The sequence below is a fragment of the Varanus komodoensis genome, unplaced genomic scaffold (assembly GCF_004798865.1).
Source record: "Varanus komodoensis strain SLA01 unplaced genomic scaffold, ASM479886v1 scaffold18_1, whole genome shotgun sequence".
NCBI lineage: Eukaryota > Metazoa > Chordata > Lepidosauria > Squamata > Varanidae > Varanus > Varanus komodoensis.
The window spans coordinates 2,168,997-2,188,205 of NW_025335548.1; the positions used below are offsets into that span (position 1 = coordinate 2,168,997).

Consider the following 19,209-nt stretch of genomic DNA (forward strand, 5'->3'; position numbering starts at 1 on the left):
TATCAGCTCTGATAGGAAATGTAATGAATAATACAATGCACTGGTGAAAATCTATCCAGAAGCATTTTACACTGTTCCTTTAAAAGTTCCTGCTAAATGCCCTTTGAGGCAGAGCATACAGTAGCATCCTGTCTCCTTCATCAGTCCCTCTAGACCGGAATACATGCCCAGGACTAATTCTGATTCAGAACAGCTGTTTGGTATTCCTACGCTGTACAGTAGCAGGGCTCTGAGCCTTTGCTCACTCCACATCACAGCAGTCTTTCCATGAAGTTTTGTCAGGGTGGACGAAACCAGTGTGAAAATGAGAGCCTGCAGAGAAGGTTTTCTGATCTGAGGCAAAAGGATCCTTTCTTTTCCAAGAAATCATGCCTGTGCCCCGTTTCCTGCTGCAGCACAAAACCCACCATGCAGTGCAGGCTGTGGCTGGATGAATATACCTTGTAACCCTTTGGGTGGTTTGGCTTTCAGTGCCCATCAGTCCTAGATAGCATAGCCGGTGGTAGAGGATGATGGGAATGGTAGTCCAAAACATCTGGAGGCCACAAGTTTGTCTCAGGGGAGGTTGTCTCAACCTTGCCTACCCGATTGCTTGGTTAGCATAGAAGGATTGTCACTGTTTCCCCTTGCCAAGTATCAGAAGGTAAAATCCCAGGTTTCTGCATTGGCCCAGTTCAGATGTTGAAAACCTGATCATATGAGCCATGGTGTAGACCAGAGCTCAGGCACTTCCTCCTCCCATCATCTATACAGCTGACCTCCTCCACTTACTGGTTTTCTCCAGCCTAGTTTGTTGTAATAAACAAATCAGTTGCCTTTCCAGGCAGGCATGCTTTGAAGCGCATTCACGAAGCTTAGGCAGCGAGGAAATGCTTTTTCGCGCAGCATGTGAAGTCATGGGATTTTCCCTTCCACAAGATGTAGTGATGGCCATTGAGTTGGATGACTTTAGAAGGGGATTAGACAAGCTCACGAATGGTGAGGCTGTCAATGGTTAGTGCTCATGATGGCTATATATTACTTCCAGTATCAGTGTCCGTAATGGAAGTATCAGCAGTGCTTTTTCAGCTTGCCTTTTACAGTGTGGCATTGACAGAGAGTCTGTTTTTTAGGCACTAGCTTAAAAATGGTTCATATAGGCCAAAGTGAGGTTTCCTGAAGTTGAGTTGGTTGACAGGCCACAGGGAAGAATGAGGCCTAGGAACAGGTTACCTGAGCTGGCAGAAGAGTTGCAGGACATTTTGGGGACTGAGGAGGGAGAGAAAACATATATTACAGTGGAGCTGAATGTATGGAAATATTTTGTTCTGTAATTTTTGTGATCCCCCTGGAGAACAGTCATTACTGGGTGAGTTAGAAATGTAATAAATATATAACTAAATTACGTTCTGATTTAATCCTTTCATTTTCTTCCTTAGGCTTCTGATGATGAATCATACATCAGTGATGTGAGTGACAATATATCTGAGGACAACACCAGTGTCGCAGACAATATTTCTAGGCAAAGTATGCAGCCTTTTTAAATTTAAGAAAACGACTGTACTCTTTAGCCAATGTATGCAGGTCTAAATAGGACCACTTGATTTGGCTATGACTCAGAGCCACTTTTACATGTTTACTAACTCAGATTGGCTGTCTCACTATTAACAACGAAAAAGGATTTTTCTTTCAGTTTTAATTAATTCTTTTAGTTTTAACAGTCTCTTTAATCCCTTCTTGTGTCTGCATGCTGTACCTCAGTCCCTCTTTCTGCCAGTCCTCCTTCCTTTTCTCCCTTCAAACTATGGAGCAAGTGGCCTCCTCTCTTTCTGTCCATGTCACATTTCTCAGTTAACATCCTGTCTTTATTCCCCCACTCACAGCCTTCTCTCTTTAGCCTCACCTCACAACTGCCTCCCATTACACTCTCTCTCACTCACATTGTATGCCCTCCTCTTTCCATTTCTCCTCCTCTTTCTATCCCTCCTGTTTTTGTATACTCCCATATCTTTATGTTTCAGAGTTTAGTGATGGCAATGGCACACAGGTTTTGCTTTTCAAGCAAGCAAGACTCCAGCCACATAGTATTTGCTAATGTGCCTGATGGAATCCTGATGCTCTCCCCCTTTTTAAAAAGACACACGTCTGCTTTGAAAAGAGCTTATTGGAGCAGCCTTGCAGCAAGCTGAAGCTTATTCCCTAAGTGCACTTTGGGTACTCCACTGGTGGGAATAACGGCAGGGAAGCCAATTGCAGTGGCAAAATGGCAGACGGTGAAAAGATAAAATACATGTGCACCCTGTTTTTTCTTAGGGTGCTTCCAGATGGAGGGGTCCTAGTGCTACCAGTCAAAAGACACTGTGCAGCTGTTCCATCTTGCCCTCCTTAAGAGATTTTCTGTGGTAAGAAAATAGATGGAAGAACCAGTGGGAAAGCACAGGGTGGTTACAAAAGGAGGGCAACAACATCTGGGGCTGTCCTGTTTCCCATAACTTTCCATGAACGGCAGTGTGATTTCACAACAGAAACCTTGTCTGGAAACACCCCTCCTTTCAAAAAGAGTCCTCCTTGTCTTAGTTTTGTTCATGTAATTGTAAAATCAAACAAACAAAAATCCATGCTAAGGATTCTTTGGATAGAAAGTTTCCCTAGAAATTTGCTGCTGATACAGGTTGTGCGGCATGGCCAGTTGTGGCTGATGGCACCAGCATTGCCGCACACCTTTGAATACACAGGAGGAAGAACATGATTTTAGTGACAGAAGAATCCACTCCACTGACTTCTGATGAGTTTTGATGATGTAAAACATTCCTACCAAGAAGTCAGATGACCGCAGATAGGGAGGGGATTGCCGTTGGCCCATGGGCCTTTCGTGACAGTAGTGAAAGACAGATCTAGTTCAAAGAGGTATTCATGGTTTAATACCCATGTATGTATGTATGTATGTATGTATGCATTTATTTGTTTATTTTCATCTATGGATAGATTGCACATTCATGTTCTTACGTTTCTCTTCCAGTACTTAATGGTGAACTATCAGGAGGTGCTTTCAGAAATGGCCGGAGGACGTGTCTCCCATGCCCCTGTCCTGATACTAGTAATATCAATCTATGGAACATTTTGAGAAATAATATTGGGAAGGATCTCTCCAAAGTATCCATGCCAGTAGAGCTAAACGAACCTCTGAATACTTTGCAGCATCTTTGTGAAGAACTAGAATATAGCGAACTCTTGGACAAAGCTGCTGAGTCGGATGACCCCTACGAGCGCATGGTAACAAGCCTGACCGAGAGCACACAGCCACGCATGCTCTGTAATAGGATTGTGTTCTCCTTTGTGTGTTCTGCCTTTGTGTGCTTTGCTTTCTTGTAGCTTCACCTGTTGAGGGCAGGTTTTGTAATGCACAAGTGTTCTCATTGCCATTTCTGATCGTGCTTCAGCCCTCGCAGCAGGCCACCTCCTTTTCTTCTAGGCTGTTCTTGCATGAGTAGTGTAATTTCAGAAGAAGGGGTTTGAATGGGCTTTCAGCTCCTCCTCAGTCAGTAGTAGAATGCATGGAAAACATGTCAGAAAAGAAGCATATGATGAAGTGAGTCTTGGGATCCTTGCTCACATTCCCTTCAGCTCATGCCTTCACACACTCTGCAGGTAATGTCAGAAGCCCCCGACACTGCGTCTTGTCTCCTTGCTATCACTGCCTGCTTTTCCAGAAGGGGAGAGGCCACCTTGAGGAGAAGCCATGGTAGTATGGTTTCCATATGACTTGGGATTTCCTGCTACCTTCATGGAATGGGAAAGAGCCATGCTCCAGGAGCTCTTGAGTTACTTAGGTTATCAGATAGGGCCATTTAGCAGTAGTAGCATGTGGATCGCTCCTGGAAGAGTGAGCACAGTAGGGAAAAATAAGAAGCTTTAAAATACTGCAGCATCTCTCCCACACAAACTGATCACTTGTTTGTCTGTACAGTAGCTTGCAGAAGTATTCATCACCCATTGACTTTCCCACATTTTGTAATGTTACAGCCTGGAATTGAAATGGATTTAATTGGCATTGATACCACTTGAGATACACAAGATAATCCACTCTGTGAAAGTGCAAAATATTGTTATTGTGGCACAAAAGCTAAGTAAACAAAAACAAATTGGCACTTGTTGTTTGTTTAAGCCTTCACCCCATGAGTCAATACTTGGTAGAAGCACCTTTGACAGTAATTATAGTTGTGAGTCTTGTGGAAAAGCCTCTGTCAGCTTTGCACATCTAAATGCTGCAGTGTTTGCCCATTCTTCTGAGCAGACCTGTCCAATCTCTGTCAGTTAGATGGAGGCCTCTGGTGAACAGCAGCTTCCAAGTCTTGCCACCGATCTTGATCTGATTGAGGGTTGGGCTTTGATTGGGTTAATCTAGGACATTCAGGGTATTGTTTTTAAACCACTCCAGTGTTACTTTGGTTATGTGTTTGGGGCCATTGTCCTCCTGAAAGATGAACTTCTGCCTTTGCAGACTGGAACAGATTTTCTCCCAAAGTTATCCTATGTGTGGCTGCATTTGTCTTGCCCTCAGCTCTGATGAGTTTTGTCCTCCCTGCCAAGCAAAAGCAGCCCCACAGTATGTTGCTGCCACCAGCGTGCTGCATCCTGAGGCTGGTGTCCTCAGGACAAAAAGCTGTGTTGGCTTTTTCCCACACTCAGAATTTTGCAGCAAGACCAAGACATTCTGTTTTGGGAACCTCAGTCCAGAAAACATTTTCCAAGTGTTTGTTGTACCTCCCACATGCATTTTGGCAAACTCAGAATAAGTTTTGATGTGGATTTGTTGCTTTCTTCTCATCATTCTTCTGTAGAGGCCAGCTTTGTGGGACATCTGGGGATCTTTCACATGGATGATCTGTCCAATGAATGATCTATCCCATCTGAGCTGCATATTTCTCCAGCTTCTTCAGCGTTCCCAGGGATCACTCAGTTGCTTCTCTGACTAGTAGCCTCCTCTCCAGTCACTGAGTTTTGGCAGAAAGCCTTCTCTAGGCAGAGTGTTAAGCCATATTCTTTCCATTTTGAAACGATGTTTCACAGCATGTTCTGGGATTTTATTTTTTTAGCATCGAACCCTGATTGGTGCTCTACTCAACTGTATCGCAGAATTGCTTTGACAGCTTCTGAATCTTCAGGATGCTGTTTATTTAGATGGGTTCTCTGACAGACCCTGGAGCACTCTAGAAAGAGGTGCATTTAATCTGAGATCATGTGGCACTAAAATTGCACACAGGTGGCCTCCATTCAACCACTCATGTGACTTCTGGAGGCAGTGAATTGTGATTTAGGCATGTCAGAGCAAAGGGGGTGGACGCATGCTACCAAAAATGGCCAATTTGGTTTTAGTGCCAGGGTTTTTTTTTTTTTTTAAGGTAACTTCACATTGTGGAATATCGCATGTGCATCAAGTGGTAACCATGTCAATTAAATACATAAATAGACAGCAAGCCTTGTCTGTCATCTCTATAGAGTGATCTGATTCTAAGATAAAACAGCAAAAGCATCTCAATCCTGAAGCCAGTTTGGGACATTTACAGGAAAAGATACACGGGGGTGTTTGTGCATTGCAATTGTTCATAGGTTATTTTGATGTAGACAAGCTGGAGCAGGCCTCATGCTCATGCATTCCCCTACTTCATCTCTTCTTGTTATAAGACTGGGTAGAGGACTTCAGAAGCTGTTGCTTCTGGTTATTAGCCATGACTTCCCATTTCATCCAAAACAGGGATCTTGGTTTATAATAGTTTATACAAACCAGCTTTCTAAGGCATGTTTTGAAATTGGTTAATATTAGATCAGGATCCCAGATTTGGAAGAAACAGAAAACCATAGTGAACTCAAATGGAAATTAAAATCCATATGAGAGAAGAGATGGTGCTGAAGCTTACTGCAGCTTGTACCTTTCATGATAATCCCTATTTTTAAAAGCTTGTAAACACAACCACTGAGTTTTTCTTAGGAACAGATGCCAATTCTTGGCATTCCTATATTTTAATTTCTCTTTTATGTTGAGACAGAGACTCAACAGCAGGCCTAGGGCCACTGAAACACAAAGAGCAAAGTTGGTCCTGCCACCCAGATAATCCCAGCACATTTCAGTTCAGTACTACTTAGAGAACAGTTGTTCAGCTGGATCCTTAACTATGATTCTTGTTGTTTAACCAGGTCCTTATTGCTGCCTTTGCAACTTCAGGATATGCTTCCACGTATTACAGAGCAGGAAGCAAGCCTTTTAACCCTGTGCTTGGTGAGACTTACGAATCTATTAGGGAAGACAAAGGATTTCGATTTTTCTCAGAGCAGGTAAAATCACTTCCAAAAGAGGCCCTTAAATAGCATTCTGATGTTAATGTATGCATTTCTTTTTTAGTGAAGGACTTTCATCTTGACTTAAGAAAGTTTTCTGATAGAAATTTATTTTTTTATTATAAAATACATTTAAACAATATTTAATTTTAAAGCATTAGTCAAAATTCAGTGCTGTAAAGCAAAATCGTTTTGCAGAAACGCTGTAGACTGTATTCCTATCCTTTGCACAATGTGTACATCTGGTATTTATGGCCTCTGTTGCAATGATGATAAAAATGAAAGTCTCTTGCATTTTTTTATACAATTCCTCACCACCGTAATTTTTTTTTTTCAGGTTAGCCACCACCCACCCATTTCTGCCTGTCACTGTGAATCTAAGAATTTTGTGTTTTGGCAAGGTATACATTTTAATTCTCAAGCCTAAAGATAAATATAGTTAAAAAAAGAAAAAAAGCAACCTTAAATGATTATTACATATATAATTCTCCTTTTGAAATTTACCTAATCGGTTAAGCTAGTTGTGAAATCTGCTGTTTTAAATCATTCACTTTCATATTTAGCAACAAGGAATAAATAGATGGACCATTTTTTGCCTTCAAAAATAAAATATAAAAATATTTGCTCAAAACAGGGCTGTGTTGGATTACATAATAAGCCAGGGAGATAAATGCAGCACTGCATATGCAGAGGTTTAGTCATTTGCAGGTTTCTAAATCTTTGCTCTGTTGTTCAGATATCAGGTGGAAGAACAAATTCTGGGGCAAATCCATGGAAATACTGCCAATTGGAACATTGAATGTGACAATTCCAAAGTAAGCAGACTCTGTTCTTTACTTTGCATTCCTTCCTCGTCCAGGAAAAACTGTCCAGTGAAACCAGTTCAGGCTCTTCAGCTCAAAGGTGTACTTATCAAAGGAATAATGTAACAGGTTAAAAAACTGGAACCTCTAAAGCAGGGACTGGGATTATCTGGCTCTCCAGATGCCAGTGGACTGCAGCTCCCATCATCCCTAACCAGCGTAGCCAGTGGTGACAGAACCATAATTTAAAGTGTCCAAAGCCCAGACCCTATAATACTGGGTGCTTCAGTTAGGCAGCTGTGAAAATCATGCTTGTTATTCATAGCAGTTCCTTGGCTTGTGGTTTTCCCATTCCACTTTGAACAACAGAAGGGAACATTTTTCGAAATCTCCTGTAGAACTGTTTGGATTCTCAGTTTCCTTAAAGCAGTAAGAGTGAGAGGCATTTTAGTAGTTCAGAGTGAGTTGTGTCCTTGTAAAGTCTGAGATCACACAATGACATGAAATAGGGCCCTTATATTGGATGGGCTGTACTGGAAGAACCAGCAGGTTACTGTAAGTAATGTAGTGAATGTACTCATATTGAAGTTTCTTTCATTTGATCAACTAATGAATCTTGGAGTTTTTCTCTGCAATTCGGCTTGGTTTCTTCAGCACTAGTATGATGGAACAAACAGAACAATGGACTTAAAAGTGTTGGGACCCAGATATAATGAATCATATCCAAATGTATACAGTTTTGTGAAGGCTTTGGGCAATTCCTTATTTCTCAGCCTAATATTCCGCCTTGAGTTTTTTTGAGGACAAAATAGCATAGTTACAATATTAGTGTCACCCTCGCAGCATACTTTTCTGTTGATTTCCTTAAACAGCTGTAAGATTATAGTTTATAATCCAAAGTCAGTCCTCATTATACAGGACTATAATTCTTCACAGAGCTCATCTGGGGTTCTACAGTTGAACAAATTTTATCCTCACTGAAAATGGATGAGAGAGTTTGTTCATCAGCCCTAAATGTTTTAGGACCAGGGTAACTAAAAGACATTCTGCCAGTCAGTTGAAGTAGTCTATGGAAGTTGGGCTCCAGCTGCCACCAGCTTCAGAGGAGCAGTGGGGGTGAGTTGCTACAAGGGATGGGGCCTTCTCAGTATCGGCACCCAGACAATGGGCTGCCCTTCCTCAACAACTCTTTTAGGCCACTTCCCCACATCACCTCCTACCACACAGCTGAGAGGAGGAGCTCAGACTCTCTGCTAAGCATGGCTTCCCATTGCATCTGAAGTGGGATCCTGGTTGACAATGACTATAATTAGTTAAAACAAGCTAGCATCATGAGCCGTGGTTTGAAACTGTCTAGTTTCAAAACCAAACTGGATTTGAACATTGCTACCCAGGCTTTTTGGTGAGTTTAGAAATGAGTGGTAAGAGAGCTTATGGTGACGGATCAATATAGACTTCTTTTCTGGTTCAGTTATGTGTTTTATTATGCTTTTTATGATGATGTATTAAGTTGATTGTAAATGATCTTTTGTTGAAAGGTGGGGTGTAAACGTTTTAAATAATTACTCAGCAGAGATTTCCTGTTTCTTGGTTTCGACGTAGGTAAGGTAATATTAATGCAGTGCAAATAAGTGTGATTTAGCAAAGAGCCCTTTTGAAACTTAGTCATTATGCTTTTCTTTCTAGGTATGGTGATTGCTATGTGTGGAACAAAGTCACCACATGCATACATAATATCCTTAGTGGAAGGCGATGGATAGAACATTATGGAGAAATAACCATTAGGAACACAAAAAGCAGTGTTTGTATCTGTAAACTCACTTTTATCAAGGTAACTTTTCTGTGATCCTGACTGTGAACTGGGAAAGGGCTCTTCTCAATTGGTGGACCACTCCCCATGGTTTTTGGGGAGTGCAGAACCCAGCTGGCTTGCACTGATGGAGGGAACAACTGTATGAACTCGTGCTTCCGTGGAAGGAGGGATATGTCGCCCTTTCATCAGCTGTCACAGATCATGCCGTAGCCACCTTTCTGTTCCCCACATTGGAGGAGTTCTTTGTACAGCCAGCACCTCTGTAGAGTCCCAGCTAGGACACAAACCTGCAAGCGACCTGGACAGTTCCTGTGTTTGGCCATGCCATGGAGCAGATCCTGCTTCGGTGTGGGGAAGCCAGAGCAGCCTGTCAACTGCACTGTTCTCCAGGGAGAAGCTCACTTACAGTTGAGCCTCTGAGTCTGGAATCTGGTCCTTTCAAAGGCTGCTGGCCAAACAAACTAGCTCAAAGGTTTACTGAAAAAGACTTTTACAGCCATTCTTGTTCAGCCTTGCTGCCTGCTGTGACGGGTGTTTGTATTACCTAAAAACAAATAAGATTTGTTTTTCCCCTCAGGAATTGTATGCATATGCAAATTTACATAGATGTCACCCATTGCAAGTCCATGAGTTCTACTTGATTAACTAATCTGTTCATTAATTCACTGAAACTCATGCAATTAATCAACAAAGGCTTCTTTAATCAGGTGACACCTTTATCATCAGTGAGCAAAATGTTTTTAAGAATGTGTGGCCCCCAAAAGCAATGTACCTGTGCAGACACTAAAAGGAAAAGAAGAAAAGGGTGGGGGGATGTAACTGGATTTCCCTCTCACATGGACTATTCTTTCTACAGTCACTGACTTACTTTGTAACAACTGCATCTTTTTTACAAATTAGTTTCACTTGCAAAGAAGTGTAAAATAATTTTGAGGGGCCTTACTAAATAATCTTTTCATTACAGCCCTTTAAATTCTTCATCATAATAATTCATTTTGCTCTGCCATGCTTGTGGAAGCAAATTCCCTTTTGAGTCAGAGGTCCGGCTTACAGCACAGAGCTGGGTATTTATGGAGCCTGCAGCTGGAACCCGTCGGCCACAATGTGATGAGCAATGTGTGTGTTGACAGCCCTTCTCCTGGGAGAGCATCTAGACCTGGGAGGGGGTAGTGAATCATCCTCGTTCCCCGTTTCTGGAAGTCGCCTCATACTATCTGGCACTTGCAGGGAGCGTGTGGCAGTGTAGCTCTCTGCATGGGAGCACTCCTGGTCTTCTTGGATACTTCTGTGTAGCAATAGTCTGCTGCAGCCTGAGAGCAGGGGGATGATTTGTTGAACAATCCGTTTCCAGGTGAATTACTGGAATTCTAATGCAAACGAAGTGCAAGGCATCGTCATGGATCAAGAAGGGAAAGTGGTGCATCGCCTCTTTGGAAAGTGGCACGAAGGACTCTACTGCGGGGTTGGGCCCTCAGCAAAATGTATATGGAGGCCAGGTAAAAACGTGTGGGCAATTTAGCTAAGTTCTTCATGGGGAGAGGGATGGGGTGGATCTAGAACTTGCGTTATGGGAGAAGGTGCTTCACCACTGGATCCAGCAGGATAGACTGGAGTGGCCCTAGGAAGACTCTCTCTGGAGCCACCGTTGGCCACTTCTGGCCCATTCCCGCTCTGGCCCTGCTTCCTTTCATGATCAAACCTAGATGAGATCCAAGCTCTGCTTCCCTCGCTATCTTGACGAGTTTCAGTTGTCGGCCTGTGTTCCGTAGTGGGAGGGTTTGCGTGTCACAACAGATAACGGTATGTCTTTCATCCTTTTTGGTCTGCCATGCTGCCCAGCCTTGTTGTGGTATTTCCTCATGGAACGTTTGGTTTTGAGAAACCATGAGCAGAAACAGTGGTCTGCCCTGTGGTTTCTCAGTACAATGGATGCTGGAAAACACAATTGCATGTTGTACCAAGGCTGGAAGCATAGATCCAATCAACAAGAGTTGCCCATTGGTCGTGCCAGATGGCTAACCAGAGACTGCCACTGATTGCTGCTGGTTGGGCCAGCTGTCACAGGTGCCCCCTGCTTCTCCTGCCCCTTGCCCCGAAGCTCTTCGGGGCAGGAAAAGACCATCAGCACCGAGAGAAGAGCAGTGCCACTCAATTGATTCCCCCACTGCGGCTCTGCGCAAGCAGTGGTGGCCGGTTGGGGTCCGTGTGCTGTAGCACATCCCCCGGGGTCGCCCCTCTTGCAAGACCAGCAGGGCGAGAAGTAGTTGGACGGTGGCGGTGCCCAGCTGGGAGCTCTGGTGGCAGCCGTCCCATCCCTTCGTGTGCGCCAGGGCGAAGCGCCTCTCACTGTTGCTCGTGAGTCAGCAGCAGGAAGCAGCTGGGCAGCGCTGCAGGCAGGGGCCGCTCCCTCCCGTTGGTTCCCCGTTGCCGCGTGTCGGAGGGAAGCAGCTCGTGCAAGAAGGAGCCAGCAGCAAGTGTGAAAAGCAGCTGGGTGGCAGGGCCTGATTCAGGACCGTTCTCCCCTGCAGATTTCCCCACTGTCCCCCTTTCTCGCTGTGGCTTGCCGGAGACATGTTCCCAACCCAGTGCCCACTTTGCAAGCTTTCGCAGCAGGATCTGCATACCCCTTTAGTGAGATGGAGGACCAGTGCTGCTTCCCCTTCAGCATCACCCCCGGGTGCTTCTCTTACCCACCACCGACTTACGAGTAGTACTGTGAGGTGCAGTACTTCACTCTGGGCATCTCACGGGACGGATGGGGCATCAAGGGAGCAATGCTGCTCCTTCCCACAGCACTGCCCAGTGGGCCCCTTGCCTTTCGCAGATCGGGCACCCCTTTCGGGCTCCAGGCTCCCCTCTGGAGCAGGAGGAGAGGCTTCCTTGTCCTCGGCTGTGCTTCAGGAGCCCTGCTGGTTCCGCAGGGAGCGCTTGAAAGCCTGACTTGGGGTAGCGGTTGTCCGAGTGAGGAGCTTCCCTCCTTCCCATGGTGCTTCCTGGAATACCGAGGGCTGAGAGGGAAGGAAAAGATGGATGGGAGGAGAGGTACCGAACGGAGCACGATCATCTGCCAGGCACATCCACACAAAAAAACAGGCCCGGTGGAAGCGGCGTGGCACCGCTCGTCATGACGTGTGCGTCCAGCCAGTGTGAGCAGTCATCTCCAGAATGCAGGGCCGTGCAGAGTGCCACAGGCTGGCCGATGTTACGCAAAGGCAGACCTGATATTTTAAGAGGTGGGAGCTGCCTGGTAGCGCCACTGTTGCCATTAAAATGCAAGTGATTTTTTAAAAACTGTACTACCTTGGGTGGGCAAGTTTTCCACATCATTGAGGTTGAACAAGTTTTCCTTTTGAAGGGGAATTAGCCAGGGATGCTGTTTTCCTGTCCTGGGCACTAGTTGGTCACTGCAACATTATCAGCACGCACACCAACATGAGAAGAGGGTGCGTGTTTGATGGTTTTCTGTAGTACTTGAATTGATTGGAATAAAGTCCTTGAATCAATCCACTAGTCCCTGCCCCAGCCCAAATATTGTCATCTTGTAATTTACCAGATCATTAGCTAAGGGGCCCTGGGATGGCAGACCTCTCTGTTGCCCCAGTCATTCAAGCAGTGGCTTTGTGACATCACCAAAAAAAATGGTGCCTTTCTTTTCTGGGCTTTGAGCTGGATTGTCAAGTTTTGGCCACAACACCCACCATTTAGATGTGGGCTAAGGGAAGCAGAATCCTGGAAGCTTTACCTGACATTTTTGGATTCACGAAATAAAAAGCTAGAACCATTTACTGTAGGTGAAAGTCCACCTGGTGACCACAGGCCAGTTACTGGGCAGAATCCATTCCATTAGTGTAAAGGACATTGTGCTAGGTCCCAAGCTGTATGCACGAGGAGGCTCCAACTAAAATTACTGTGTTTCTGCAAGCTGTTCTGCGCTACTTTTGGATAACCTGTTGTGCGACCAGTTGTACATAACTCCTGTGCAAGCAATTGTACATTCCATTTGTGGAACCCATTGTCTAACCAACTGCACAACAATTTACACAAACCAGTTCTGCAGGCAAGTTGTGTATCAAAAAGATTTGGCAGAGCTCTGTAAACACTATTTGAGTTTGCAGAATGTTGCTGTTAGAAACTGCCCATTTTTTCTTTGTCTAACTCACCTTGGAGGGTTGTTATGAGGATCAAATGAGTAGATGGGGGTAGTTTTATGAGCTACTTTGAGCTTCTGCAAAAAGAATGGGATTAATTCCTTATTTCCTTGATAATGGGGGTCATCTAAGTCAGAACGTGTTGTTCTGATGTGCCTGCCATTCCTCATTCATGGTGCTCTGTTGTTGGTTGCTTTGCAGCTTAAATAACCACGATCCCAAACCACGGATGTGCATCCAAGCAGCAGCAGCTGCTGCAGGAGGCTACAGATGGGGCTGGGTGGAGCATATGCCAAAGGCCCAAGGTTCAGTCCTAGCACAGAGATGCCTTGAGTTAGCTTTCCCTAACCTGGCACAGTTCCCATAATTGGCAGGCAGCGCAGGCAAGAGGCGAAGGGTTTGGAAAGTTGCTGTTGGAGACCTTGGGAGAGGGCAGTGCTGGACCAAGAGCTCCGTACGCAGCTCTTGCGCACCCCCGCCTGCTCCCCAGTCCTGCAAACAGATGTTTCGTGCACTTGGCTCTGGCGGCCGGGCCATCTGTGGGCCTGGTAGGGTGGGGGCAGGTCACTTGCAAGAGCTTCCAAACGGCACTGTGCCGTGTAGCTCTGCTCATCCCATGGCTCTGCTTCCCGCCATGCAGAGAGCCCACACCAGTGTCACCTGGCTCGCAGAAATGGGCAAGGCCGGTTTGTTTCTAGTGGCTCCTCAGTAGCACGTAGAGCAGGGCTCCACCCACCCCCAAGCAGTGATGAGAGCTGATGGGAGTGGGCCATGCCAGCTGCATTTCTGCGATGGAGTATTGCGGTTTGACAATGCAAGAACAGGCAGGTCGTTTTCTTCTGGCACTTTCTTCTGCATAGAGGACCTTTGTTGTTATTCACAAAGAACAACTGCTAACTTTCCCTTGCCCATCAACTCTACCTTGCAGGCTCCATGCCAACCAACTATGAATGTTACTATGGCTTTACAAGGTTTGCAATTGAGCTGAATGAATTAGATCCTGCCTTGAAAGATCTTCTTCCAAGAACCGATGCACGATTCCGGCCAGATCAAAGGTAAGAAGGGCAGCATGCAAATGCAAACAGGTAAATAGGTACCACTTCAGTGGGAAAGGTAACAGCATTCCATGCACCTTGGCATTTAGTCAGGACAATCCTGGCTGTTCGGCTTACAAATGGAGATGAGCACCTGCCCCAGAGCCAGGCACAGTTAGCACACACTTGGAGGGTGGGGGGCACACACCTTTACCTCTCGCATTAGAGTAGTGATTGCAGACTTTCATCCTGGCATTGCTCAGTTGATTAATGCGTTTCATGGATTGCATACAGTCCTTTTCATCTGCTAAAGGGCTGCCCCTTGATTGATTAGAAAATGTTGAAACTTGTTATCAGTAAAAGCACTTCAGGTGGGCATTGTTTTAAACACAAGGGCATTTCTCAAAAGTGCTTAAGGTGTTCACCATCTTAGAAGAGGCATCCCCCTTTCTAAGCTCACAGGCAGAGGAAGGCCTCTTTCAAAATGGTGCCTTCACTGATACTTAAATGCATATATTTAAAACTAAAAGGCATGCTGGCTGTTCTAAATGGTTTTATTCATATGCATTTATGCTGATTTAACCAAAGAGATGACCTACAGATAATTAATTAAAACTCATGATTAATCAATTAAAAATTCTTTCACAGGGTGGCAGCCCTATTAATTTTATCTGAATGGTACTAGCTGCTCATTGCCTGTGGATTTTGTTGTTGTTCTTTCGCTACTTGTATATTGATAGCTACTGAATTATTCAATTGGTTTACTGAAGGCTTTTAGAAGAGGGGAATTTAGAAGCAGCAGCAGCAGAAAAGCAAAGAATAGAAGAACTCCAGAGGAATCGAAGACGCTACTTAGAAGAAAACAATATGGAACATGTACCAAAATTTTTTAAGTATGTAAATTTAAGACTGTGTTGATTTCCTTTGAACATATATGCCACCAGCTCAGTAACAGGAAGGGAAGATTTAAGCCAGGGCAGGCCACTTCTGGCTAGCGGGTCCCAAGTAAGCCCTGCCCTAAATATCTGCACTTGCGGCACGGAAAGGGTGGTTGGGGATAAACAGGACACATTCAGAATGAAAACAAGCTACATTTGTTTGCTTTACTGGTCCATAGCAGTTTGCTGCTGAAATTCATAAGTTGCTGTTTTTACCACAACAAACGCAGCAGTGGGAATGCAACCCGTGTTGTTGTTGTTGGTGGTGAGCTATGGGGCTTGAAAGGGACCCCAGATGCTCCCAAGTTACGGACCTGGACTATAGTTTATTTTACTCTCAGCATGCCTGTTTACAACTGAAGTAAGGAGTTGGTAACTGTTAAGGCATTGCTGTAAGAAACAAAATATTTACAAGAGCTTTAGAGAAACTTTTCCTTCAGCATTGGAAACCGTGTTATGCCATGTGAAAAATGTGAGCTGCTTCTCATTGCACATGGTGGGACATTGGCAGAAAGGAAACATTAAGGGAGGCAACCGATTGCAGATTATTATTGAACATTGCTCCATTTGACCGGGGCATCATGGCTCAGATAAACTTGGACCAGATGAGAGATACATGCATTTTTTAAACACTGGCAAGTAATTACATTTATTTATAATAGGCTGGACCTAGTAGTGCTGTTCCACCAAGGAACTACTTCCATCTGGGGAACCAGGGGTGGGGACATTTGGGCAGCGTGTGGGGTGGCTGCAGGGAGGAGGAGATGAGAAGGAAGTCCCACTGCAGAAATGGGTGTCTGCTGATGTGACACTTGATGTATAATGGTGAAGCTTTAGAGGGAGAACATTAACACTCTGATCCAGTTTGGTGCACTGTATATGTAGGTGCCACCTTCCGCAAGGGGGTCCTTAGCTAGGTAAGGAATGCTGTGCAAATAGGCTTGTGCTTCTTTACATCCAACAGCAGAGGCTGCTTGCCCTTATCCATGCAAAGGTGCTGCCAGTTGTCTGTTCAGGAGGCTGAATTTAGTCCGCCTGCTCCTCCTCTACCAAATAACAGATTGGTGGGATTCTTGCTTATTAAGAAGGCTTCTGCATGGCTCACAATTGAATGGGCATGCCATTCTTTGCTTTTTAAATTTCCCAATTTATTGTTGTCTGACAGTAACACCTTTCTTTTATATTTGCAGAAAAGTTATCGATGCCAATCAAAGAGAAGCTTGGGTTTCTAATGACACATATTGGGAACTTCGAAAGGATCCTGGCTTTAGTAAAATAGAAACCCTCAAACTCTGGTAAACTGAGAATGTAGATTTAGTAACATATCACTCTTAAAAAGAAAAAGAAAAACTATGCACAACATGTTTCTTATAGCTAAGGGTGGTTTGTGGGCCTGCAGGAAACCTTCCATTTGCTTTTATATTCATCTTTATAATGGACTTCCAAAAGTGCATTAGCCCAGACCCTGAACATTTCTGCAACAGTCATTAATGTAAGGAAAAGAAAACACATTCAGACATGGGAAATGCAGCACAAGAGAAGCATGTTCTGAGTTCGCCAAAGATACTTTGAAGAGTATCTGGTGCTTAAAATAGACATGGGGAGTTCCAAAATAAAACAGTTTTAACTAACTTGTCTAGAATGTCCACACATGCAACGATTGAATCTTGAGTCACGATACTTGCTCATTTCTAGCTTCAGGTTAGTTTCTTGGTGTGATGTGCTTGGACTGGCCATGTCAAAAAAAGAAATAATGCTTTTCTGGAAGCTCTTCCCATTCATACGCCATTGTTCATGCCTTAAAAAACAATGTGAAGTTGTACATTGTCATTTTAAAATATGTATTCTTCTTAGACATTTGTGAAAGGCAAATTTTTAAAGCACTAGGATTTTGTTCATATTATAAATAATGGAGGAAGTGTATTATTTAAAAGAAAACAAACCCTAAAAGGATTGTAAAGGAAAGTGATCGATTCCATGCTTTAACTTTGGAGGACTTGGTTGTACGGTCAAGCTGAAAGGAAAGTGGCTAATTTTGTAACAATCTTGGGAAATGAATCCAAGGATGTGTTCTCAATGCCTAATGCTGTGCTAAATATACCATCTCTTACCATGACTTTTCACGGCTTTGCAGCTTGTCTGATTTTCTCACAGCTCTTCTTTATGATTGGAATCCCCGAAAGCTTTTCAGTAGTAGTAAACATGAAAAGGTGTGAGCAAAATGTCTGGCTTTTCTCTTGGGATAAAGGATCATCCTGGTAACATATATATGTGTGTGTGTGTGTGTGTGTGTGTGTGTGTGTGTGTGTGTGTGTTTCTATGTGCATGGCATACTTTGGTTGTGCGTCTGCTTGCAGTTTTGGTGGGGAAAGCAACATGACATACACAGAAGGTTTATGGCTGCTTCTTGCTAATGATTTTTATGCAAATTTATATTTTATCATTCTCATAAAATGATTATATTTTTGGATGAAGAAGTAAGATCTAAATGGCCATTATGTCGGACATTTTGATGTATATGTGACGGATGACTGGATGAGTTCTCTCTCAAAGTAAAGTGAAGTTCGCATGATTTTCTGAAATCAGTATTAATGTTAAAAATAGTTATGGTTTTTAATTAAATCTTTTCTTTCATTCATGCCCAGTGACTTAGTTGACTCTACTTGCATCTCTTGGGCACTGATGACAGAAACAAGTTCCTTCTACATATTTCAAAAACAGTTTTAATATATACATGACGCATAATTCTCTTTATGCTTTTCTCTGTATAGTGTTTCTTAAGCATAGATTATTGGTGGGCTCTCATAGGAACACAGAGGTGGCTAGCTTTTCACATAATTACCTGAAAACAAATTAACTATATTTAACATAAGTATTCTACACATTATTTATCTTTTTTCTCCCAAACCCATAATTTCTGCTCTACAGTCACATCTGTCAAAGGAACAGACAGTTGAAAAAGTGTGGTTTTCCCAACCAGTGTTACTTTGGATGCACAACGTTGTATGGGCATTAAATGTTTGGCATTGTATGGGGGTTAAACACTGAGCTTCAGTTGCAGCTTGGGATCTCCCGGGTTTGACTGAGGCTTAAAACATACCCATGAGTGTCTGAAATTCTTCATGGCTGTGATCATATACTGAATGCAAAAGTCCATGCTAGGAAGAGTTATGCTAACATTTCAGAATATAAGAATTCATCTTCTTAAAGGCCAAGTTCTCTAGGTGTTGGGGTTGTAAGGCAAGGGCTGGAAGTGTGCTGGTAGCCTCCTCCAGGGGGTCAGAACGGGCTTGAACTCTACAGTGCTTTCTTCTGTCCAGCTTCCTAGTAAGAATCATCCCTATTCTGTATATAAGAATAGATGGATTACCATATTTTGCTTTTCTTTAAGCATTTTTATTTTTTAGTTTTTCAGGAAACTACCATGCAAAACAACATTTAAGAAAGAAAAATGCATAACCAGTATATATATTAGTAACCAATAAAACAGATTCACATTAAGAATGAAAACCATAAAAATCACATATGGAAATTTTCATGCTGCAAGGCAGAAATGCAGTTGACTGAACTCATGCAATGGAAACTTTTCTTTAGTAAATTTCCAGATTGGAAAATTGAGCTCCAAGCCTCTTCCCTCTCCCGGCAAGCGTCAGGAAAATTTCAAGCAAACTGCCTGACACGGCATGACTTACTTCTTTCTTTAAAAGGCTGCTTATTCACTGGAAGGCACCACAGTAAGGGATGCCACAAGCATGTTTCCCAAGGGAGCTCTATTACGTGCTCCTGTTCTTCACCCCCCTCCATTTCTTCTGTTAGTGATGCTCTGCCAAAGTCTGGCAGTGACCACCCTGCAGCGGCAGACTTTGGGGGGGCATTTCAGTAGAGGGCAGGTTTAGGCCAGGCGGGAGAGTGGGACTTCATACACTCTGGGAAAGGTCTAGAAAGCTTGCCCAGGTGCAGAGGCTCGCGAAATCCAGGCTTTGTAGCATGCAGAAGTCTAAAGAGCACACCCAACATATGTACCCCACTGCCCAGTGCTTGGCATCCAGTCATCACATGGCCTGGTGCACTTGTGCACATCGGGAGACATAGAGGGTTTTTGTAAGTCTTCTGCAACAGTTTTCCAATAGGAAAAAACGAAGCCAGGCTGTGGGAAGC

The 19,209-nt window shown here is 43.8% G+C and overlaps 1 protein-coding gene across 6 annotated transcripts in view; it reads left to right on the top strand.

The window, feature by feature from the left end:
- The window catches only part of OSBPL6 (oxysterol binding protein like 6), a 102,553-nt gene extending 85,386 nt beyond the window's left edge, over positions 1-17,167 (top strand). For all 6 annotated transcript variants that reach the window (XM_044427097.1, XM_044427098.1, XM_044427099.1 and 3 more), the window contains 10 exons: positions 1,419-1,506; positions 2,999-3,252; positions 6,175-6,312; positions 6,653-6,716; positions 7,052-7,130; positions 8,805-8,949; positions 10,283-10,427; positions 14,008-14,134; positions 14,884-15,006; positions 16,242-17,167. In XM_044427097.1, the coding sequence (XP_044283032.1) occupies positions 1,419-1,506; positions 2,999-3,252; positions 6,175-6,312; positions 6,653-6,716; positions 7,052-7,130; positions 8,805-8,949; positions 10,283-10,427; positions 14,008-14,134; positions 14,884-15,006; positions 16,242-16,350 (1,272 nt within the window). In that variant the 3' untranslated portion in view covers positions 16,351-17,167. The remainder of the gene's footprint in view (positions 1-1,418; positions 1,507-2,998; positions 3,253-6,174; positions 6,313-6,652; positions 6,717-7,051; positions 7,131-8,804; positions 8,950-10,282; positions 10,428-14,007; positions 14,135-14,883; positions 15,007-16,241) is intronic.
- Positions 17,168-19,209: the final 2,042 nt, after the last annotated feature.